This window comes from Diabrotica virgifera, chromosome 4, assembly GCF_917563875.1.
Source record: "Diabrotica virgifera virgifera chromosome 4, PGI_DIABVI_V3a".
In the NCBI taxonomy this organism is placed as follows: domain Eukaryota; kingdom Metazoa; phylum Arthropoda; class Insecta; order Coleoptera; family Chrysomelidae; genus Diabrotica; species Diabrotica virgifera.
Window position 1 is genome coordinate 235,963,959 of NC_065446.1, and position 16,956 is coordinate 235,980,914.

The window sequence follows — 16,956 nt, forward strand, 5'->3', positions numbered from 1 at the left end:
TATCGGCCACGCAGCGTTTCACCCCTGGAAATTGTACTTAGTTACCTCATGACCTACCTATTACCAAATTTTGGTGCACTATCTCGATCATGAGCGTCACAAAAAAAATAATAAAAACGGCGATTTTGACCCCTTATAACTACCCTCGTGCCCAACTCTGGTTGCCGGCTCTGAGCAGTTTACTTATTTATGTCATGGTCTACTTATTCCCAAATTTTGGTGTACTCCGTCAATCACGAACGTCGTAAAAAAACCCATTATATTTTTTCTATTCACCCCTGCCCCACCCCTTTGTCGGCCATGCAGCGTGCCACCCCTTGAGATTTTACTTAGTTACGTCATGACCTACTTATTCCCAAATTTTGGTGCACTCTCTCGATCATGAGCGTCACAAAAAAAAATAATAAAAACGGCGACTTTGACCCCTTATAACTACCCTCATCCTAAACTCTGGTTTCTGGCTCTGAGGATTTTACTTAGTAATGTCATGATCTGCTTATTCCCAAATTTTGGTCCACTATCTCATTCACGAATGTCGCAAAAAACCCTTTATATTTTTTATATTCACCCCTACCCCCACCAATTTGTCGGCCACGCAGCGTTCCGCCCCTATAGGTTTTACTTAGTTACGTCATGACCTACTTATTCCAAAATTTTGGTGCACTATCTTGATCATGAGGGTCATAAAAAAAAAAATAAAATCCGCGACTTTGACCCCTTATAACTACCCTCGGCCCCAACTCTGGTTTCCGGCCGTTGGTGAAAGTCATGTACACAACTAATTCAACATATCCCCGTATAGTTTTTCCATATTACTTATCACGCAGAAAATCCGCTTCTATCTCTCCGACTATAACCTAAATATTTCACAAAAAATCGTGCAGGATATTATATTTTAATTGGTTATATTGATTTTTAAGCTCTAGATAATTTAGTTGTGTTTGTATTCGATATTCTGGGGATTATCCATTTTATTTAATTAATTTGCTCTCACCGTTCCTTTTATTTATGTTGTCCAATAGCAGTGATTTTTGCATACGTGTCTGAATTATTTATCAAATTTATCTAATTTAGGTTGTAACCTCTTGTAAAAGCCTATATTTATATTTTATCTGGGAACTCGAAATAAATATTTATTTACCATTAATTGTTTTTTTTTGGCACAGGCTTTTGCCATTCAGCCAGTCACAACTTTTTTAAGTTCTTCTTACCATTAATTGTGGAATACAAAAAGTTAAAGTTGTTCTGAAGCTATTTTCTTGTGGCATTTTTACAATTTTAACTATTTATAATGGGAAATAAGCCACAATATTATTAAAAAATGATTTTTATTAAATTTTCGACGCCCAAATCGGGTGCCGTTGTCAAAATACAAAATACTATTAACATAAACAAAAATGTTGTTTGTCAAAAAGTTAAAAGAATACAAAAAATTTTACGCAGTAGAAAAAAAATGTTGTAAACAAGAAATGTAGCTGTGATAATTTTGAACAAAAATGTTCACTAGCACTTGTTGTTTCTCTCTCTCTTTCTTTCTCTCTCTCTCTCTCTCTCACTCTCTCTCTCACTCTCTCAGAAACAACGATTGGAGCTACAGGCGATTTTGAGTGTCAGTTTATTTTTGAAGTACAATTTGTAGCAACTGGACGGTAAAAATTGGATATATTTTAATCGGTTCCATGACATCTCGTAACGCGACAGTTCGTAACCGGACAATTGGTAACGGAATTCGTAACAGCGACAGTTAGTAACGGCGACAGTTCGTAACGGCGACAGATCGTAACTATACAAATTCGTGACGGACAATTCGTGTCGTCCAAATTGAATTATTCTGTTTATTTTTGTTAACGTAGAAACTAAATGTTATTGCAGTTATAAATAAAATTATGTTTATCAATTTACCGAATCAGTATCAGGATAAACATTTTTAATGCATTTCATATTTCGTGTTTCAGAATATAATAAACGTATTTAAACCAAGTATTAAAGTATTAAAAGCCATCGCTCGTATCAACTATAATCGTTGAATAATTGTAGATTACATACCCCAACGCTATAACCAATCAAAAACATAACCTTGTTCCATTATCGTCGCTGAAATCGTGAAGACCATGGTTACCTATTATTGGTTTGTATGCTGCTTCGATGTTTGTACGCTGTTGATGATGAGGTTGATTTAGTTGAAACACTATTTAGCAGAATATATTTATTTAGAACACTAAATACGACAGTAACTAGTTGGTGGACAACGTATCTGATCTAACCACGTCGATGTCTGAATAATGAATAATCTCTTCTTTACTTTCTCCGTATCTATAAATAAATCGTAATTGTTTTGTTATGAGTGACTACACCTGAATGTGACTTTGAAAATACTAATAGTAACATAATTGCTGACTCCGTTGTTTTCAAATCGAGTGGCCTACATTGCAGAATCAATGTCACCCATTTACGTAATGTAAACAGCCCATGTAAATAATATTTGTTTGAGACTTTAAAAATTAAATCGATATACACATCTATATATAGCGATACGCTATAATTACTATTTCTGCTAATTTTATTTTCTTAATTTTTAGTTATTTTTTCTCAAAAACGAAACAACATTAATCATTCAAAATTCACATGTAAATACAGAGCAGATGCTAAAGAGGAAAACTGACAGAGCGTGTTGCGACATTATGAGTGAAATAAAAAAATGTAACAGAAAAAGATAAAAACTGAAGACGCGATTCAACCCAACGTGAAAAAGATTAAACCCAAGAAGAGATGGAGAAATTTCTGTCAAAATTTGGTATTTATGACCCTTAAAATAACACCAATTGCTAAAATTTATTAGCCTGTGGATAGTGTGGATGTCTCGTCAGCCGAGGGTACGATCAGTGGCGTGGTAATGTTATGGTCAAACTACGTTTTGTTCTAATTTTTATCATTGTGAGAATTAAAAAAACCAACTAATATTTTTATCTCCACCACTGAGGACGGTCAACTTTTTGGTTGCCTGTATTCTTCGGGACATATTCGGGACATTTTATCACAAAGTAAATATTACTAATTTTACCTTCTTGTAGGGTATCTGCGTTCTCTTTCTTTTCCACTATAATATATATTATATCTCTCTTTGCCGACGTTTAAATTAGGACCCACTTGAAGCTCGCTTCAACACGCGCCTCGACCTCGTCGTGAGAATTCTCCATAAGAGGGACACGTTTTACGAAACGAAATGTTATCCTAAACAGATTGTATAAGATTAATGTTTTTTTCAAAGAAACACTTAATTGATTACGATGCTCCCAGAGTGACACACTCGTCATGTCAATTTCTTGAAATCCATAAAAGTTTCTCATCCTTAAAACGCAGAGGCAGAATTTATGGCTTTTTTGGTCATTATCTAAAACCGCAAAATGAGTCGACATGATAAGTGGGGTTCGAAGGAGGCAGTTCATTCCCAGCATCCGCACGAGGTAGACACACCCCTGGTCGTCGCTAACAACATACCCTTTCGAGAACTAAACAAAACACCTTTTTGTTACCAAAATAAATGAAATATTTACCGTTCGTTTTGTTACATTGATTTTTATTGTTTTCAATTAATTCCGTCAACATCGCCACTGGAATAGATATAAATCCTGTACACAGGGTTGGAAACCGGTTAGAGAGAAATAGTTGGAGTGAACCGGTTGTGGCGCTCTCTGAACAAACTGAAATATAAGTCGGTTCTTGTTTCGTTTTACAACGAAATAATTATTTATTTCTATTAATTTTACTCCTAGCTGAGTATGCGGGACCATTTTTCGATAGAATTTTACCACGCTGAAGTGGCGAAAAGTAAGATGCAACTTTTAGATATCCCTTAGCCTTCTTTGCTCCAGCAGTCGTTGGTTTTCAAATTTTAGAAACCACGAAGGTCTCATCAGAAAACTTAGTCCCAATAAAGATTTATTTTTAATATTAGTTTAATTTTATTAAAGTAAAACGTTCGCTTGTTTTTTAATTTAGATAGTGACCTGTTGTTAAAACCAATATTTATATATTTTTATATAAGTACTTCACCTCAGGCGTCGACATAAGTATTTGTTTACCATTAATTGTGGACTGCATGTTGATTATAATTAATTATACACGAAAATGTCACGATTAAATGAAAATAATAGAGAGAAGAATTACAATCCGCAGGGATAATCCCAAAGCGGATTAATTCATCCAACCCTCTTTACAAGAGTCGCCAAACATACTCTTTAGCTAAGTTGACAATTTAATTAGAATTGTATAGCTTTAAATTTATTACGACTAAGAGAAAACGGGAATTAAAAATTACGGGAAATCAATAAAACGTTTTTAATTCTATTCTAGGTAAGCGTAAGGTTTGAAAAATTCGTTTTCTTTTTCTTCTTCTTCTTCTTCTTCTCCTTCTTCTTCTCCTTCTTCTTCTTCTTCTTCTTCTTCTTCTTCTTCTTCTTCTTCTTCTTCTTCTTCTGGTTCCTATCCGTTTCGGATGTTGGAAATCATATTGGCATCATAACCTTGCTCGCTGCGGCTCGAAAACAGTTTCGTTGAAGTTATTCTTCTTCTACCGGTTCCGCGCTTGCCTTTGGCTTTACCTTGCAATATTGACTGCAGCAGGGAGTAACGGGGCTGATCTCTCATAACGTGTCCCAGATATAGTCTAAGAGCTAGTGAACCCTCCGACTAACGGTCTTCCTGTATGGCTAGAAATTTGTATAGTGATAATTCATAGCACACCAAGGCTAAAAACCATGACCTGGCAGGCATCAGCCCTGCACGTGTATCTACCAGGTGAATCGAAAGGTGCATAGTTTAGGGGAAAAATAAACTTTCTCCTATAAAGTATAAATTTAAGTATGTGTTTAAGTAAGTCATTTAGAAGAAATGTGTACAATGACAGGCGATTCTGAACAGCATAAGACCTTGCCAGGCGAGGGAGAAGATTATGGTTTTTCCTAAAATTATTTTTTTTGCATCGCACAAAGTTTTTTTATTTTTTTTTTAAATCATTCCAAACAGAAAAGGTCTTTAGTGATTTTTCTCTTAGGTTAATGGTTTTTGATATACATACATTTTGAAAATTGCGAAATCGGCCATTTTTAACCATAAATCGGACATTTAACTAAAAATTTCAATGATTTCAAGGTAGGTAGATATTCTTTAAACATTTATTGATGAAATCCTGAAGAGTTTTTTGCAATACAATATCGAAAACCCCTTTGTTTTTTAATTGCTAATCAAGCGGGCGCGACACTGTCATATAAGTGAGGACGTTCGACTTGGCATAAATTCATTATCTCGAGAAAGGGCAAATTTGAAGTGAAATCCTCAGACAGGGCGATTTTTATTCTTAAATTATGACTTTTTGTCATATATATAATACTAGTAACGTCATCCATCTGGGCGTGATGACGTAATCGATGATTTTTTAAAACAAGTGTAGGGGTTGTGTGATAACTCATTTGAAAGGTTATTTAATTCTCTATTCAGTAATATAAACATTAAGATAATTATTTATACAGGGTGTACAAAAATTTTTTTAATAAATTAATTTAGACAAAACGAAGAAAAAAATTTTTTGTACACCCTGTATAAATAATTATGTTAATGTTTATATTACTGAATGGATAATTAAATAACCTTTCAAATGAGCTATCACACAACACCCTACTCTCATTTAAAAACATCATCGATTACATCATCACGCCCAGATGGATGACGTCAGCAGTATTATATAATATGCCAAAGAGTCCTAATTTAAAAATAAAAATCGACCTGTCTGAGGATTTCTCTTCAGATTTGTCCATTCTCGAGATAATAAATTTATGCAAACCCAAACGTCCTCACTTATACTACAGTGCCGTGCCCGCTTGATTAGCAATTAAAAAAACAAAAGGGTTTTCGATAGTGTATTGCAAAAAACTCTTCGGGATTTCATCAATCAATGTTTAAAGAATATCTACCTACCTTGGCAACATTGAAATTTTTAGTTCAATATCCGATGTAGGGTTAAAAATGGCCGATTTTGCCATTTTCAAAATTTTTAATCGCTTATACAGTGAGCACGTAAAGGTTGGAATAAATTCATTTTCTCGAGAAAGGACGATTTTGGAAAAAATCTCGTAACAGATCTATTTGTATTTTTAAATTACGACTTTTTGGCATATATATCATACTAGTGACGTCACCCATTTGGGCGTGATGACGTCATCGATGATTTTTTTAAATGAGAATAGGGGTCATGTGATAGCTCATTTGAAAGGTAATTCAATTCTATATTCAGTAGCATAAACATTAACATAATTATTTATACAGGGTGTCAAAAAAATTTAACTAAATTTATTGGCATAAAAAGAAGAATATGTATAATTTGTTTAATTCAAAATACATTTTACTGCTCTCAGAAGACAAAAAAAAACTTATCGCTTTTCGCTTAAATTAAATGCTCAAATTGTCATTAGGCAGGTGGGTGGCTGCTTTAATATTGAATTTCCAAAAAACAATATTTTTATTTAACAAATAAACATTTTCTCCTGTTTTCTGATAGCAGCAAAATGTGTTTTGAATTAAATAAATTACACAGATTCTTCTTTTTATGTCAATAAATTTAATTCAAAAAACATTTTTTTGGACACCCTGTAAAAATAATTATGTTAATGTTTATATTACTGAATAGAGAATTGAATTACCTTTCAAATGAGCTATGACACAACCCCTATGCTCATTTAAAAAATAATTGATGACGTCATCACGCCCAAATGGGTGACGTTACTAGTATGATATATATGCCAGAAAGTCGTAATTTAAAAATAAAAATCGACATGTTTCGTGATTTTTTTTTTCAAAATTGTAGATTCTCGAGAGAATGAATTTATTCCAACCTTTACGTGCTCACTGTATATCAAAAACCATTAACCTAAGAGAAAAATCACTTGTTCGATGCAAAAAAACATAATTTTAGGAAAAACCCCTAATCTTTTCCCTCGCCTGGCAAGGTCTTGTGCTGTTCAGAATCGCCTGTCATTGTACACATATCTTCTAAATGACTTACTCTAACACATACTTAAACTTTACAGGAGAAAGTTTATGTTTCCCCTAAACTATGCACATTTCGATTCACCTGGTAGATACACGTGCAGGGCTGATGCCTGTCAGGTCATGATTTTTAGTCTTGGTATGCTATGAATTATCACTATACACATTTCTAGCCTTACAGGAAGATCGTTAGTCGGAGGGTTCACTAGCTCTTAGACTAATACTGCAATTTTATGCGTTTGATGATAAACACAATCTCCGGTTTCTTCTTCATTCTTCCTAGAATTTCCCTTTTCGTGATCCTCGCTGTCCATGATATTCTCAGCATTATTCTATAAAGTCACATCTCAAATTGAAAAATTACAGAACCACAAAAGCAAATCCATTTGTTACGAAAGCAATTGATTCATTTCCTTGTCATGAAAAATAAATTTAGCATGTAAGGGTGATGCAAAGTTTTTCCACCTACCTCTACCGAAAGTATACTTTTCCGGACTTGATTGTAGGGAGAAAAGTTGTACTTTTCCTCCCTAGGGAGGAAAAGTTAAAGTGACGTCATGGTATTTCATTCACGAAATATAACTTATTGACGCCCTGTACACTATCTATTTTCTATTATGTAAGTATCTATACATTTTAACGTTTATTTATAAAACACTCTGTATTTTGCAGAATGGTAAAAATCAGTAAATTGTTATTTTGATTTAACAATGTTTACATTAATAATCTGACTTATATCTGACAGTTGACAGTTATATTGTACGTACTTGTTAGTTTTAGTTCTAATAAATTTTGTTGGTTAGTTACATAAATAAATTAAGGAAAAATAAAAAAAAATACTTGTATTTGAAGAAGGTGGAAAAACCATATGTATAATATGGGAGTAAAGTGCCTCTTCTTCCCTTGAATGATTACTGCCCTCCGCTACGCGTCGGGCAGTAAACTTCATTCTCGGGATGAAAAGTAGCACTTTCCTCCCTTGTTATTCAAATAGCTATTTCATTAGACGCGCTTTGTAAGAGCATTTACAAATTCTTTATCATCGTCTAGCCTTTAACGTCCACTAGTAAACATAGGATAATCTTGGAGAAGATCCATCATGGACGAGATAAGAGATCCAGGAAAGTCTTGGAATGAGGTGAAGACCTTAGCTCAAAATAGAACCCGATGACGCGTTTTCACTGAAGCTCTATGTATATGCGGAATGTTGGATATTCTTAATGAATCACACTGTATATGTATGAGAGAATATTATAATTTAAATTGTCTTTATTATTTGCAGGGACGGTTCAGAGCTCGAATACGAGATTTACTCCCAAATCGTCACGCTTCTTCCTCTTCCAGAATTTTTCGAAATGTATCCAATCGCTATTGACTTTAAGCACCAGTTAAACCATAAAATGAACTGGAGCGACGATGAAACCTGGAGCGTCAAATGCGGATATGCAGATCTATCCACGTTTACCTATTCCTGGAATATTTATAGTTGCTACACCGAGGTATTGAGTGATTTAAAAACGAGGTGTATTTGTCCGAAGCATGGGATTTTTGCGTTGCTCTTAACTTTGGCACCTAAGGTATGATATTTTTATATTAATTTGTCTATATTATAAAATTAAATCATTCTATGTCTTATATATATGTTTAAACAAATCGTGCACACATTTTAGAAGGCTTAATTATGTAAATCGATACAAGACATTTTTGTCACTTGAATAAATCACGTGGTATCTAATGAGAAAAAATTTGGGCACCTTTGAGTTCACTCCCGTCTTGAGCAGGTAGTTATTTTATTAGTCGAGTTCACTCCCGACATTATTCGAATTCACTCCCGAGCGATTTTACAATAAGGATGATTAAAGGATATTATTTTTCGAAAATTTAAACATTGTTGCCAAATAGTACTTTTATCCATAAAATAAAGATGTTCTTAACAGACAAACTTTATGTAATTTAGTGAAAATTAAAGCAGTTGAAAATATCTCGGCAAAACCGAGTTATTTGCGAGTACCAAGTTGTTTGCGAAAAGCCAGTTTATATCGAATATCCGTTAAAAACGGGGCAGAAACAGATATAACGAAATATCTTACTCATATATTTAGTTTACTCTTTCTTAAAGCAGAGGACGCTGGGGATTGCTTTGCCATATATCTTGTTGCAATTCAAACAGAAGATGAAAGAGTGGTTAGGTTTAGTGACTTTTTAGTTGAAACCTATATTGAAGAAACGTCAACATTTCCTCCTCACATTTGGACTGAAAATTATTCGTCTTTACAAAGGACAAGAAATGCATGTGAGTCTTTTCACTCTCGCTATAATGCTTCATTTTACAATACACATACAAATTTTAACCAGTTGATTCATGCTCTTCGAGATTTTCAATTATATACTTATATTAACCGTTAAAGTATAGATACCATTGTGAAAATCTACGATAGAAAAGTGATTTTGAGAAAAAACTTTATAGATTTGAATGAACTACAAAATGACCTCCTTACCAATTTTTTTTTTATTTGAATTAAAGTGTCTCGGCAACTAATGGCCATTGACACTGGTACAAAATTTTACAACATTATTTACATACAATAATTACAGTTTGTTTTTGTACAAGTTACAACTTAATATTACAATTACACTAAATAGTAAAGGTGACAATCTTTTAGGAAACAAATTATGGCACTGTACATGTTTGTAGAACCGAGTAGGTCACTTAAATTTTTTTGAAAGTTGTAGTGGACTCTTTGAATTCTATACTGGACACATTCCAGTAATATGTGCTGGACTGTTAATGGCTCATCACAATGTTCACAACGAGGACGATTTTCAGAGGACATCAGATATCCATGTGTAAGACGATTGTGACCTATTCTGAGCCTTCTTATAATAGTACTGTCTTTTCTGCTCATTTGGGGCATGGTGATGGAGGTAACAGTTCGTTGGATTGTGCGTAGTTTTGTATTTTGCATGTTCCAGTGTGTTCTCCAGCTGCTTAATACATTGTTCTTGATTTTAGCCTTTAGATTTTGGTGAAGTTACATGTTTTCTAGATTTTCAAGAGAGCAGGCCTGTTTTGCTGCTTGATCAGCACTCTCATTTCCATTGATACCAACATGGGATGGTATCCAGATGATGGTTACTGAAATACCATTTTTTGGCTGTTGTTTGCAGATGTTGTGGATGCTCTGTACAATGGGATGTAAGGAGTATATATTTTTGATAGAACCAATCGCAGCGAGAGAATCGGAACATATCGCTAATGATTTCTCGTTAGTGGTGGGCAACTCTAATGCCTTAAGTATTCCGTACAGTTCAGCTGTGTGTATACGGCATCTGGGAGAAAGTCGATACGATGCTACTGTTGTATTTGAGGTGGTAACGGCACAACCGACGGCATGTTCTTCTTTGGAGGCATCTGTGTAAAGAATCTTGTCATAGTACTGTGTATGTATAAGTTCTTGAAATTTCTGTATCAAGAGAGTTCTGGGCGTTTCTTCTTTTTTGTGTCGATTTAAGCTGGTAACGACAGTAGGTAGCTTTATGGTCCACGGAGGAATACTGGACGTAGTAACAGGAGTTGTGAGTGTTAGATCTGTATCTTTTAGCAGAGTTTTTAAAATTTGTGAGAAAGAATGTGATCGAGGTTGAGTATTATCGGGAACAGGGTGGGGGGTATTAATTAGTTTAATGACTGGATTTTTCGGATTAGCAGATACTCTAGAGAAGTAAGATAGCAGTAGGCGTTGACGTCTTATAAAAGTGGGGGTTCTGAAGATTCGGTATAGAGACTTTCAGAAGGACTTGATTTAAATGCTCCAAGGCTAATGCGTAAGGAAGTGTTGTGAATTGTATTCAGGCTTTTAAGCTGAGTGTCGGACGCTGATATGTAGAGAATGCTTCCGTAATCCAACCTAGAGCGGATCAAGGTTCTGTAAATTCTTAAGAAGACTTCCTCTTCTGCACCCCATTGACGGTGAGCCAAAGTTTTTAAGATATTGATTCTATTGAGGCAGTTTGTTCTTCTGTTCTGTATCTGATCTCCCCATGTAAGTCTTTTATCGAATATTACTCCTAATAATTTGTGTTTATCAACCACTTGAAGAGGAGATCCATTTAGGTGAAGTATAGGAGGATGAGTGTGATGTCTTCTAGTGAAGTGTATGACTTTGGATTTTCTAGATGAAAATTTGACTCCAATTTTGGCGGACCAGTTTAGAAAGTTGTTAAGAGTATTTTGCAGTAAAGAGCATACGCTTCTTATAACTTTTCCTTGGCAGTAAAGAACGAGGTCATCAGCGTATATAGAGTATTTTACGGGAGGGAGAACGAGAGAGCCTATATCGTTAATGCTAAGAAGGAAAAGTGTGGGGCTTAGAACTGAGCCTTGAGGAACTCCATTTTGTGAGATATACGTTGAAGATATTTTCCCGTTTGCAACCACTTTGAATGATCTCTCTTGTAAGAAATTGTTTATAAAGGAGAGAAAGTTACCCGTTAAATTGAGTTTCTCAAGTTTTTCATGATAGCAGCTCTGTTTATTGTATCGAAGGCACATTTTATATCTAAGGCAACTGCGATGACATCCTTCTTGTTTGCTATAGCTTCGGTTATTTCTGATTGTAGTAGTACCAGGTTATCCATCGTACTTCGATTGGGTCTGAATCCTGATTGTGCTACATCTATCAGATTGTGTCCTTCAAGAAACCAAAGCAAACGTTTATTTACCATCTTTTCTAGTAGTTTGCAAATTGTGCATGTTAGTGAAATTGGTCTGTAGGCGTTAGGAGCGTTAGAGGATGAGTCATTTTTTCTTATTGGTATGGTAAGCGACTGCCGCCAGAGACTCGGAAAATTTTGGCTAAACCATATCTTATTGAAGAGCGCGAGCAGCTTCCAGAGGGTTGCTGTATGTAGATGTTTAAGAAAAATAGATGTTATCTCATCAGGGCCTGCAGACGAGTTTTTCATTGATGATATTGCCAAATTTAGCTCTTCTTCTGTGAAGGCAAGGTTTATTGGATTGGTTTGGATAGGGATAGGTGGCGGGTTGTTTGTGGGGTACAGAACGGAGAGTTCAGACTTAGTTTTGTTTTGAAAGTATTTGGCTAGCGTTTCTGTGATTTGGTTATCATTTTTGATGATGTTATCTCCGTCTGTTATTGCGGGTATTTTTCGATATGTGTTTAGTCCTCTCATTTGTTTAATTTTGGTCCAGATTTGGGAGGGAGGGGTATCTAAAGTTATGCTGTTTACAAATTTTTTCCATGATTCTTTTTTGCTTTCCTTCAAAACTCGTTTGGATCTTGCACGCATTTTCTTAAAATAAATAAGATCTTCAGTGCTACGGGTTTTGCGATATCTATTAAGAGCTTTCTTGTATTCTTTTGTTGCTAGTTTGCAGGAATCATTCCACCACGGGACAGTCTTTCTTGAGGAATTAATAGTGTATTTGCCTATGCACTGGTCAGCTGCAGTTGGGATACAATTTTTAAATTGCTCTACGGCATCGTCGATGTTTTCCCTGAAAATTACTTGGTTTGAAAGGTCCTCAACAGTATCGCTGAATAAACTCCAATTTGCACCGGTAATTTTCCATTTGGTTTTGACTTCTGCAGTTTCTATGATATGACTTGAGATAAGGATGGGGTAGTGATTGCTATCGTATAAGCTATCTAGTGTTTTCCACTGAAGCAAAGGAGCAGTCCCAGGATCGCAAAAACTTAGGTCTATGGAGGAAGATGTTCCAGACTGGATGTGAAAATATGTAGAGCTCCCTGTATTCAAGAGGTTGATGTTGGAGTTACTTATGATATCTTCTATAAGTTTTCCTCTCCCAAAAGTGCGCTGGGAGCCCCATGTTGTGCTGTGGGCGTTGAAGTCTCCAACTAAGATGAAGAGGTTTGGGAGTTGTTTTATGAGAGCTTTTAGTTCTGTACTGAATAGGTTATAGTTTGGAGGAATATATATAGAACAAATTGTTATTTTGTTGGGACACCATGCGGTTATTGTAATCGCCTCCAAGCTTGTGTGTAGGTCAAACTCTTAATGGAAGATATCGTTAGAAACAAAAATAGATGAGCCTCCACTTGCTCGTAGGTGTGTAGGTCTTAAAAAGTTGTAACTGGTGTAGTTTTTTAGATAAGGTTTGTGAGCTTTGGTGAAATTGGTTTCTTGGAGACAAATAAAATTGGGCGAACAGTCCGATATAAGTTTTTGTAAGTATTCTAGTCTGGGATAAAACCCATCACAATTCCATTGAATTAGTCTTAACATATTGCTAGTATTAATAAGAGCTGATTTGGGAGGATTGGGATGATTCTGAACTATCAGAACTATAGTTGTCTTCGGTATGATCGGAGGAAAGCTTTGGGTTGGACAAATTTTCGGGGTCTTCTGGATCAGTGTTCAAGGCCTTTCTCAGTTTTTTGGTTAGACGGGTTAACCTACTTTTCGTAGACCTCTCCTGACAAGCTGGGTGCAATGCTTGAATGTTAGAAATTAGCCCTGCAACATTTTCTGTGAACTTAAGAGCTTCAGCGTAGCGGTTACTACATCCAAAATTGTTTTCAATAAAGGCTATCAAGTTTTCTGGGGGAATAACAAGTGATTCTGAGGTTTTCTTAAAGGCTTCTTTGATAGAGTCTTTTGTTAAATCAGAAAGGTAACGTTCTGAGGGCGAACTGGTTCTGGGTTTCTTTTTTGGTTTCTTAATATCATTACTAGGAGGAGCATGTGTATCATTACTAGGGGGATTTGTGACGGATGTGTTATCGGGAATATCGGTCTGCTCACTAGTACTTTCGGCTTCAGAGTGGCCACGTTTGTATGCGGGCGTTTTAGAGGGTGTAGCATTGTTTAGTTCTGAAGTGGGGATATGTGGTGGTATTGTGGGTTCTATAGGAGATTGTAGTGTGTGGGATCTGTTGCGTGGGTTGGTATGTACGACTGAGTCTGGGGTGTTATATGATTGGGTGGAGGATTGGGGCAGTTTGAGGCAATGTGCCCTGACATTTTGCATATGAAGCATTCCATTTTGTCTGAGGACAAAAATATTCTGTTTTCAATTCCTTCGAATGTGATGACTAATGAAGTTTGCAGATTGAAATTGTCATCAGAGGTATAAACATAGACTTGCCTTCTAAAGCTCATGATGTGCGAGTATTCATCACCGAGGTTGCCTGCTCTTAGAAATGAGACGGGGGAGGCCAGTTGGAGCCCAAGATCTTTTATGGCATTTTCTGCAAGGTCGTGTGGGATACATGGGGATAAATGGGATATTATTATCCTTTTTGTGGGAGAGACTACTCTGCGGACATTCATGACAGAGTTTCCTACTGTTAACATAGGATGAGACTTTAAAAGTTTGTCGATGAGTTCTGAGTTTGATAAATAGATACAGATTCTGTTATTAGATATCCTAGATGCAAATAAGATTTGTTTGGGACCAATAGCGTCACCTACTGCCTTGACATAATCAAACAATTTTAGACTTTCATCGGCATGTAATACTATGGCTTGTTCTCGCTTCGGGAAGATTGATCTCGGAATTTTTTTCGTTGCGGTTGCATATGAGCAAGTTGGTGTAGAACTTTGTTGAATATTTTGTGACATCTTGAAAGTTTGAACTGTAAGGAAACTAATTTGGTTGTCGCTACCCTTGTAGTCAAAAGTAGACGAACAGTTTAATTATTTGTGGGTATTAGTTAGGTTTTTATATATTTTCTCTTCCGAAAATACATATTTGGTAGGCCTACGCCACTGGAAGCAGGCCAAGTTTTTGAATAATTAACCAATTTGCTAATTAACTGTTCGATTCAAAAAACAACATGCAATTATGCTTATCAATATGTACGATAAATTCTGGTCTTACTTGTAATTTGTTAATTTCACAAAAACACTATAAGTACTAGCAAAACACTAGGCGATGTTACCTCGTTAAAGTACACACTCGAAAAAATCTTACCAATTTTTAATTTATAAAAAAAATCCTGTTAAATGCAGAATTTAAGTAATAAATTATAATTTTACGTATAAATGTAATTTTCATAAATCAGTTCGAATTTTTTAAATTTTTATATCATGTTTTTATTATTTATTTAAATTTTTATATAAAATTTTTTCAGAATTTCTTAAAATAAAAATACCTTAAATAATTTTTATCATTTCTCTAATGTATTCAATGAAACTTAGTGACCAAATAATAAAAAGAACATAACAGTGAAATTTGTTTTCTTGAATTATCACAAAGTTGCATTTTTAAACATCATCCTAATTAGATGTAGATCTGCAAGAACGTCCAATAAGACTTTTACTTTAAACGAATAATTTGTTAACAGTGTCCAGATTTTAAGGCATAATAATTATTTTTCCACCTACCTCTACCGAAAGTATACTTTTCCGGACCTGATTGTGAGGAAAAGTAAAAGTGACGTCATGGTATTTCATTTATGAAATATAACTTATTGACGCCCTGTACAATATTATCTATTTTCTATTACGTAAGTATCTATAAATTTTAACGTTTATTTATAAAACACCCTGTATTTTGCAGAATTCTAAAAAAACAGTAAATTGTTATTTTTATTTAACAATGTTTACATTAATAATTTGACTTATATTTGACAGTTGACTGTTATATTTTACCTACTTGTTAGTTTTAGTTCTAATAAATTTTGTTGGTTAGTTGCATAAATAAATTAAGTAAAAATGAAAAAATGACTTGTTATTTGAGGAAGGTGAAAAAACCATATGTATAATATGGGAGTAAATTGCCTTTTCCTCCCTTGAATGATTACTGCCCTCCGCTACGCGTCGGGCAGTAAACTTCATTCTCGGGAGGAGAAGTAGCACTTTCCTCCCTTGTTATACAAATAGCTATTTACTAATAGCGGCTTAAAATCACCTGGGAGTGAATTCAAACATTACCTTTTACGGAATCAGGTAATATTCATATTTTGGGAGTGAACTCAACTCGTCCCAAAAATTTTTGACGCCGAAATGTTAATGAACTTTGTATTTACCAATTTCATAAAACCAAATATTTTGTTACAGACAAAAACAGAAGAATCTACATCAAATGTGTTTTTCTTAATATTAGCCTCTATCACTGGAATGGTCCTTACAGTGATAACGACAGTTTGCTTAAGCGTTTCGTGTTTTTTAAAACCAAAATCAACGTTGACCATGTTAAAATTACAATGTTCCTTTTCGATTTTTCTGTTTGGGATTATCTTTTTAATAGCTGTAGTCATTGGACCAACTCAGGTACATAATTTTAACAATGTTTAAATTAAACTTCTGGATTTTTTGTTTTTAAAAGTTTTTTAATTTTTTATATTTAGACAATTAGATAGACATTTTGATATTTTTTTTATTAAAAAATTGAAAAACATCATTTATATATTAAAAATTGTGTGTTTTTAGTCATATTATCTACTATTTCTAACTGGATTAGAAACAACAATATTACTGAGTTTATCCAGCCATTTGAGTAAGTTGCTCATTATTTTTACCGAATTAACGGAATTGCCAAAGTCGATGACATCGAAACATACTGTTACAGGAATTATCTCAGGTAAGGCACATCATTTTTATAATATACCTAGTTTATTAAAAGGTTATGATTAACTTACTATAATATTCCATTGTTATTATTCGAACATAACATAATTTTTATAGGTACTTTATAAAACTCGACAAAAAATAAAAACACATAAAGAAACCCGATTAAAACAATTTGATAAGCATTTTTTTTTTTCAATCTTAAAAAGACATCTCAGCCCAGGATGTCCCCTGCCTAGTGCAGGATTCATTCTTCGTAGTGTCGGCGAGAGTTAATTTAAAACGTTTTCTCGTCTCTCATCACTGAGTCTACGCCGAACGATCTACAAATTTACTATTTTAATTTTTTAGAGGAAC

The 16,956-nt window shown here is 34.6% G+C and overlaps 1 protein-coding gene across 1 annotated transcript in view; it reads left to right on the forward strand.

The window, feature by feature from the left end:
• The window catches only part of LOC114338937 (uncharacterized), a 221,595-nt gene that overhangs the window by 148,694 nt on the left and 55,945 nt on the right, over positions 1-16,956 (forward strand). The window contains exons 10-12 of the mRNA XM_050649499.1: positions 8,324-8,618; positions 16,090-16,302; positions 16,462-16,612. Of these exons, the coding sequence (XP_050505456.1) occupies positions 8,324-8,618; positions 16,090-16,302; positions 16,462-16,612 (659 nt within the window). The remainder of the gene's footprint in view (positions 1-8,323; positions 8,619-16,089; positions 16,303-16,461; positions 16,613-16,956) is intronic.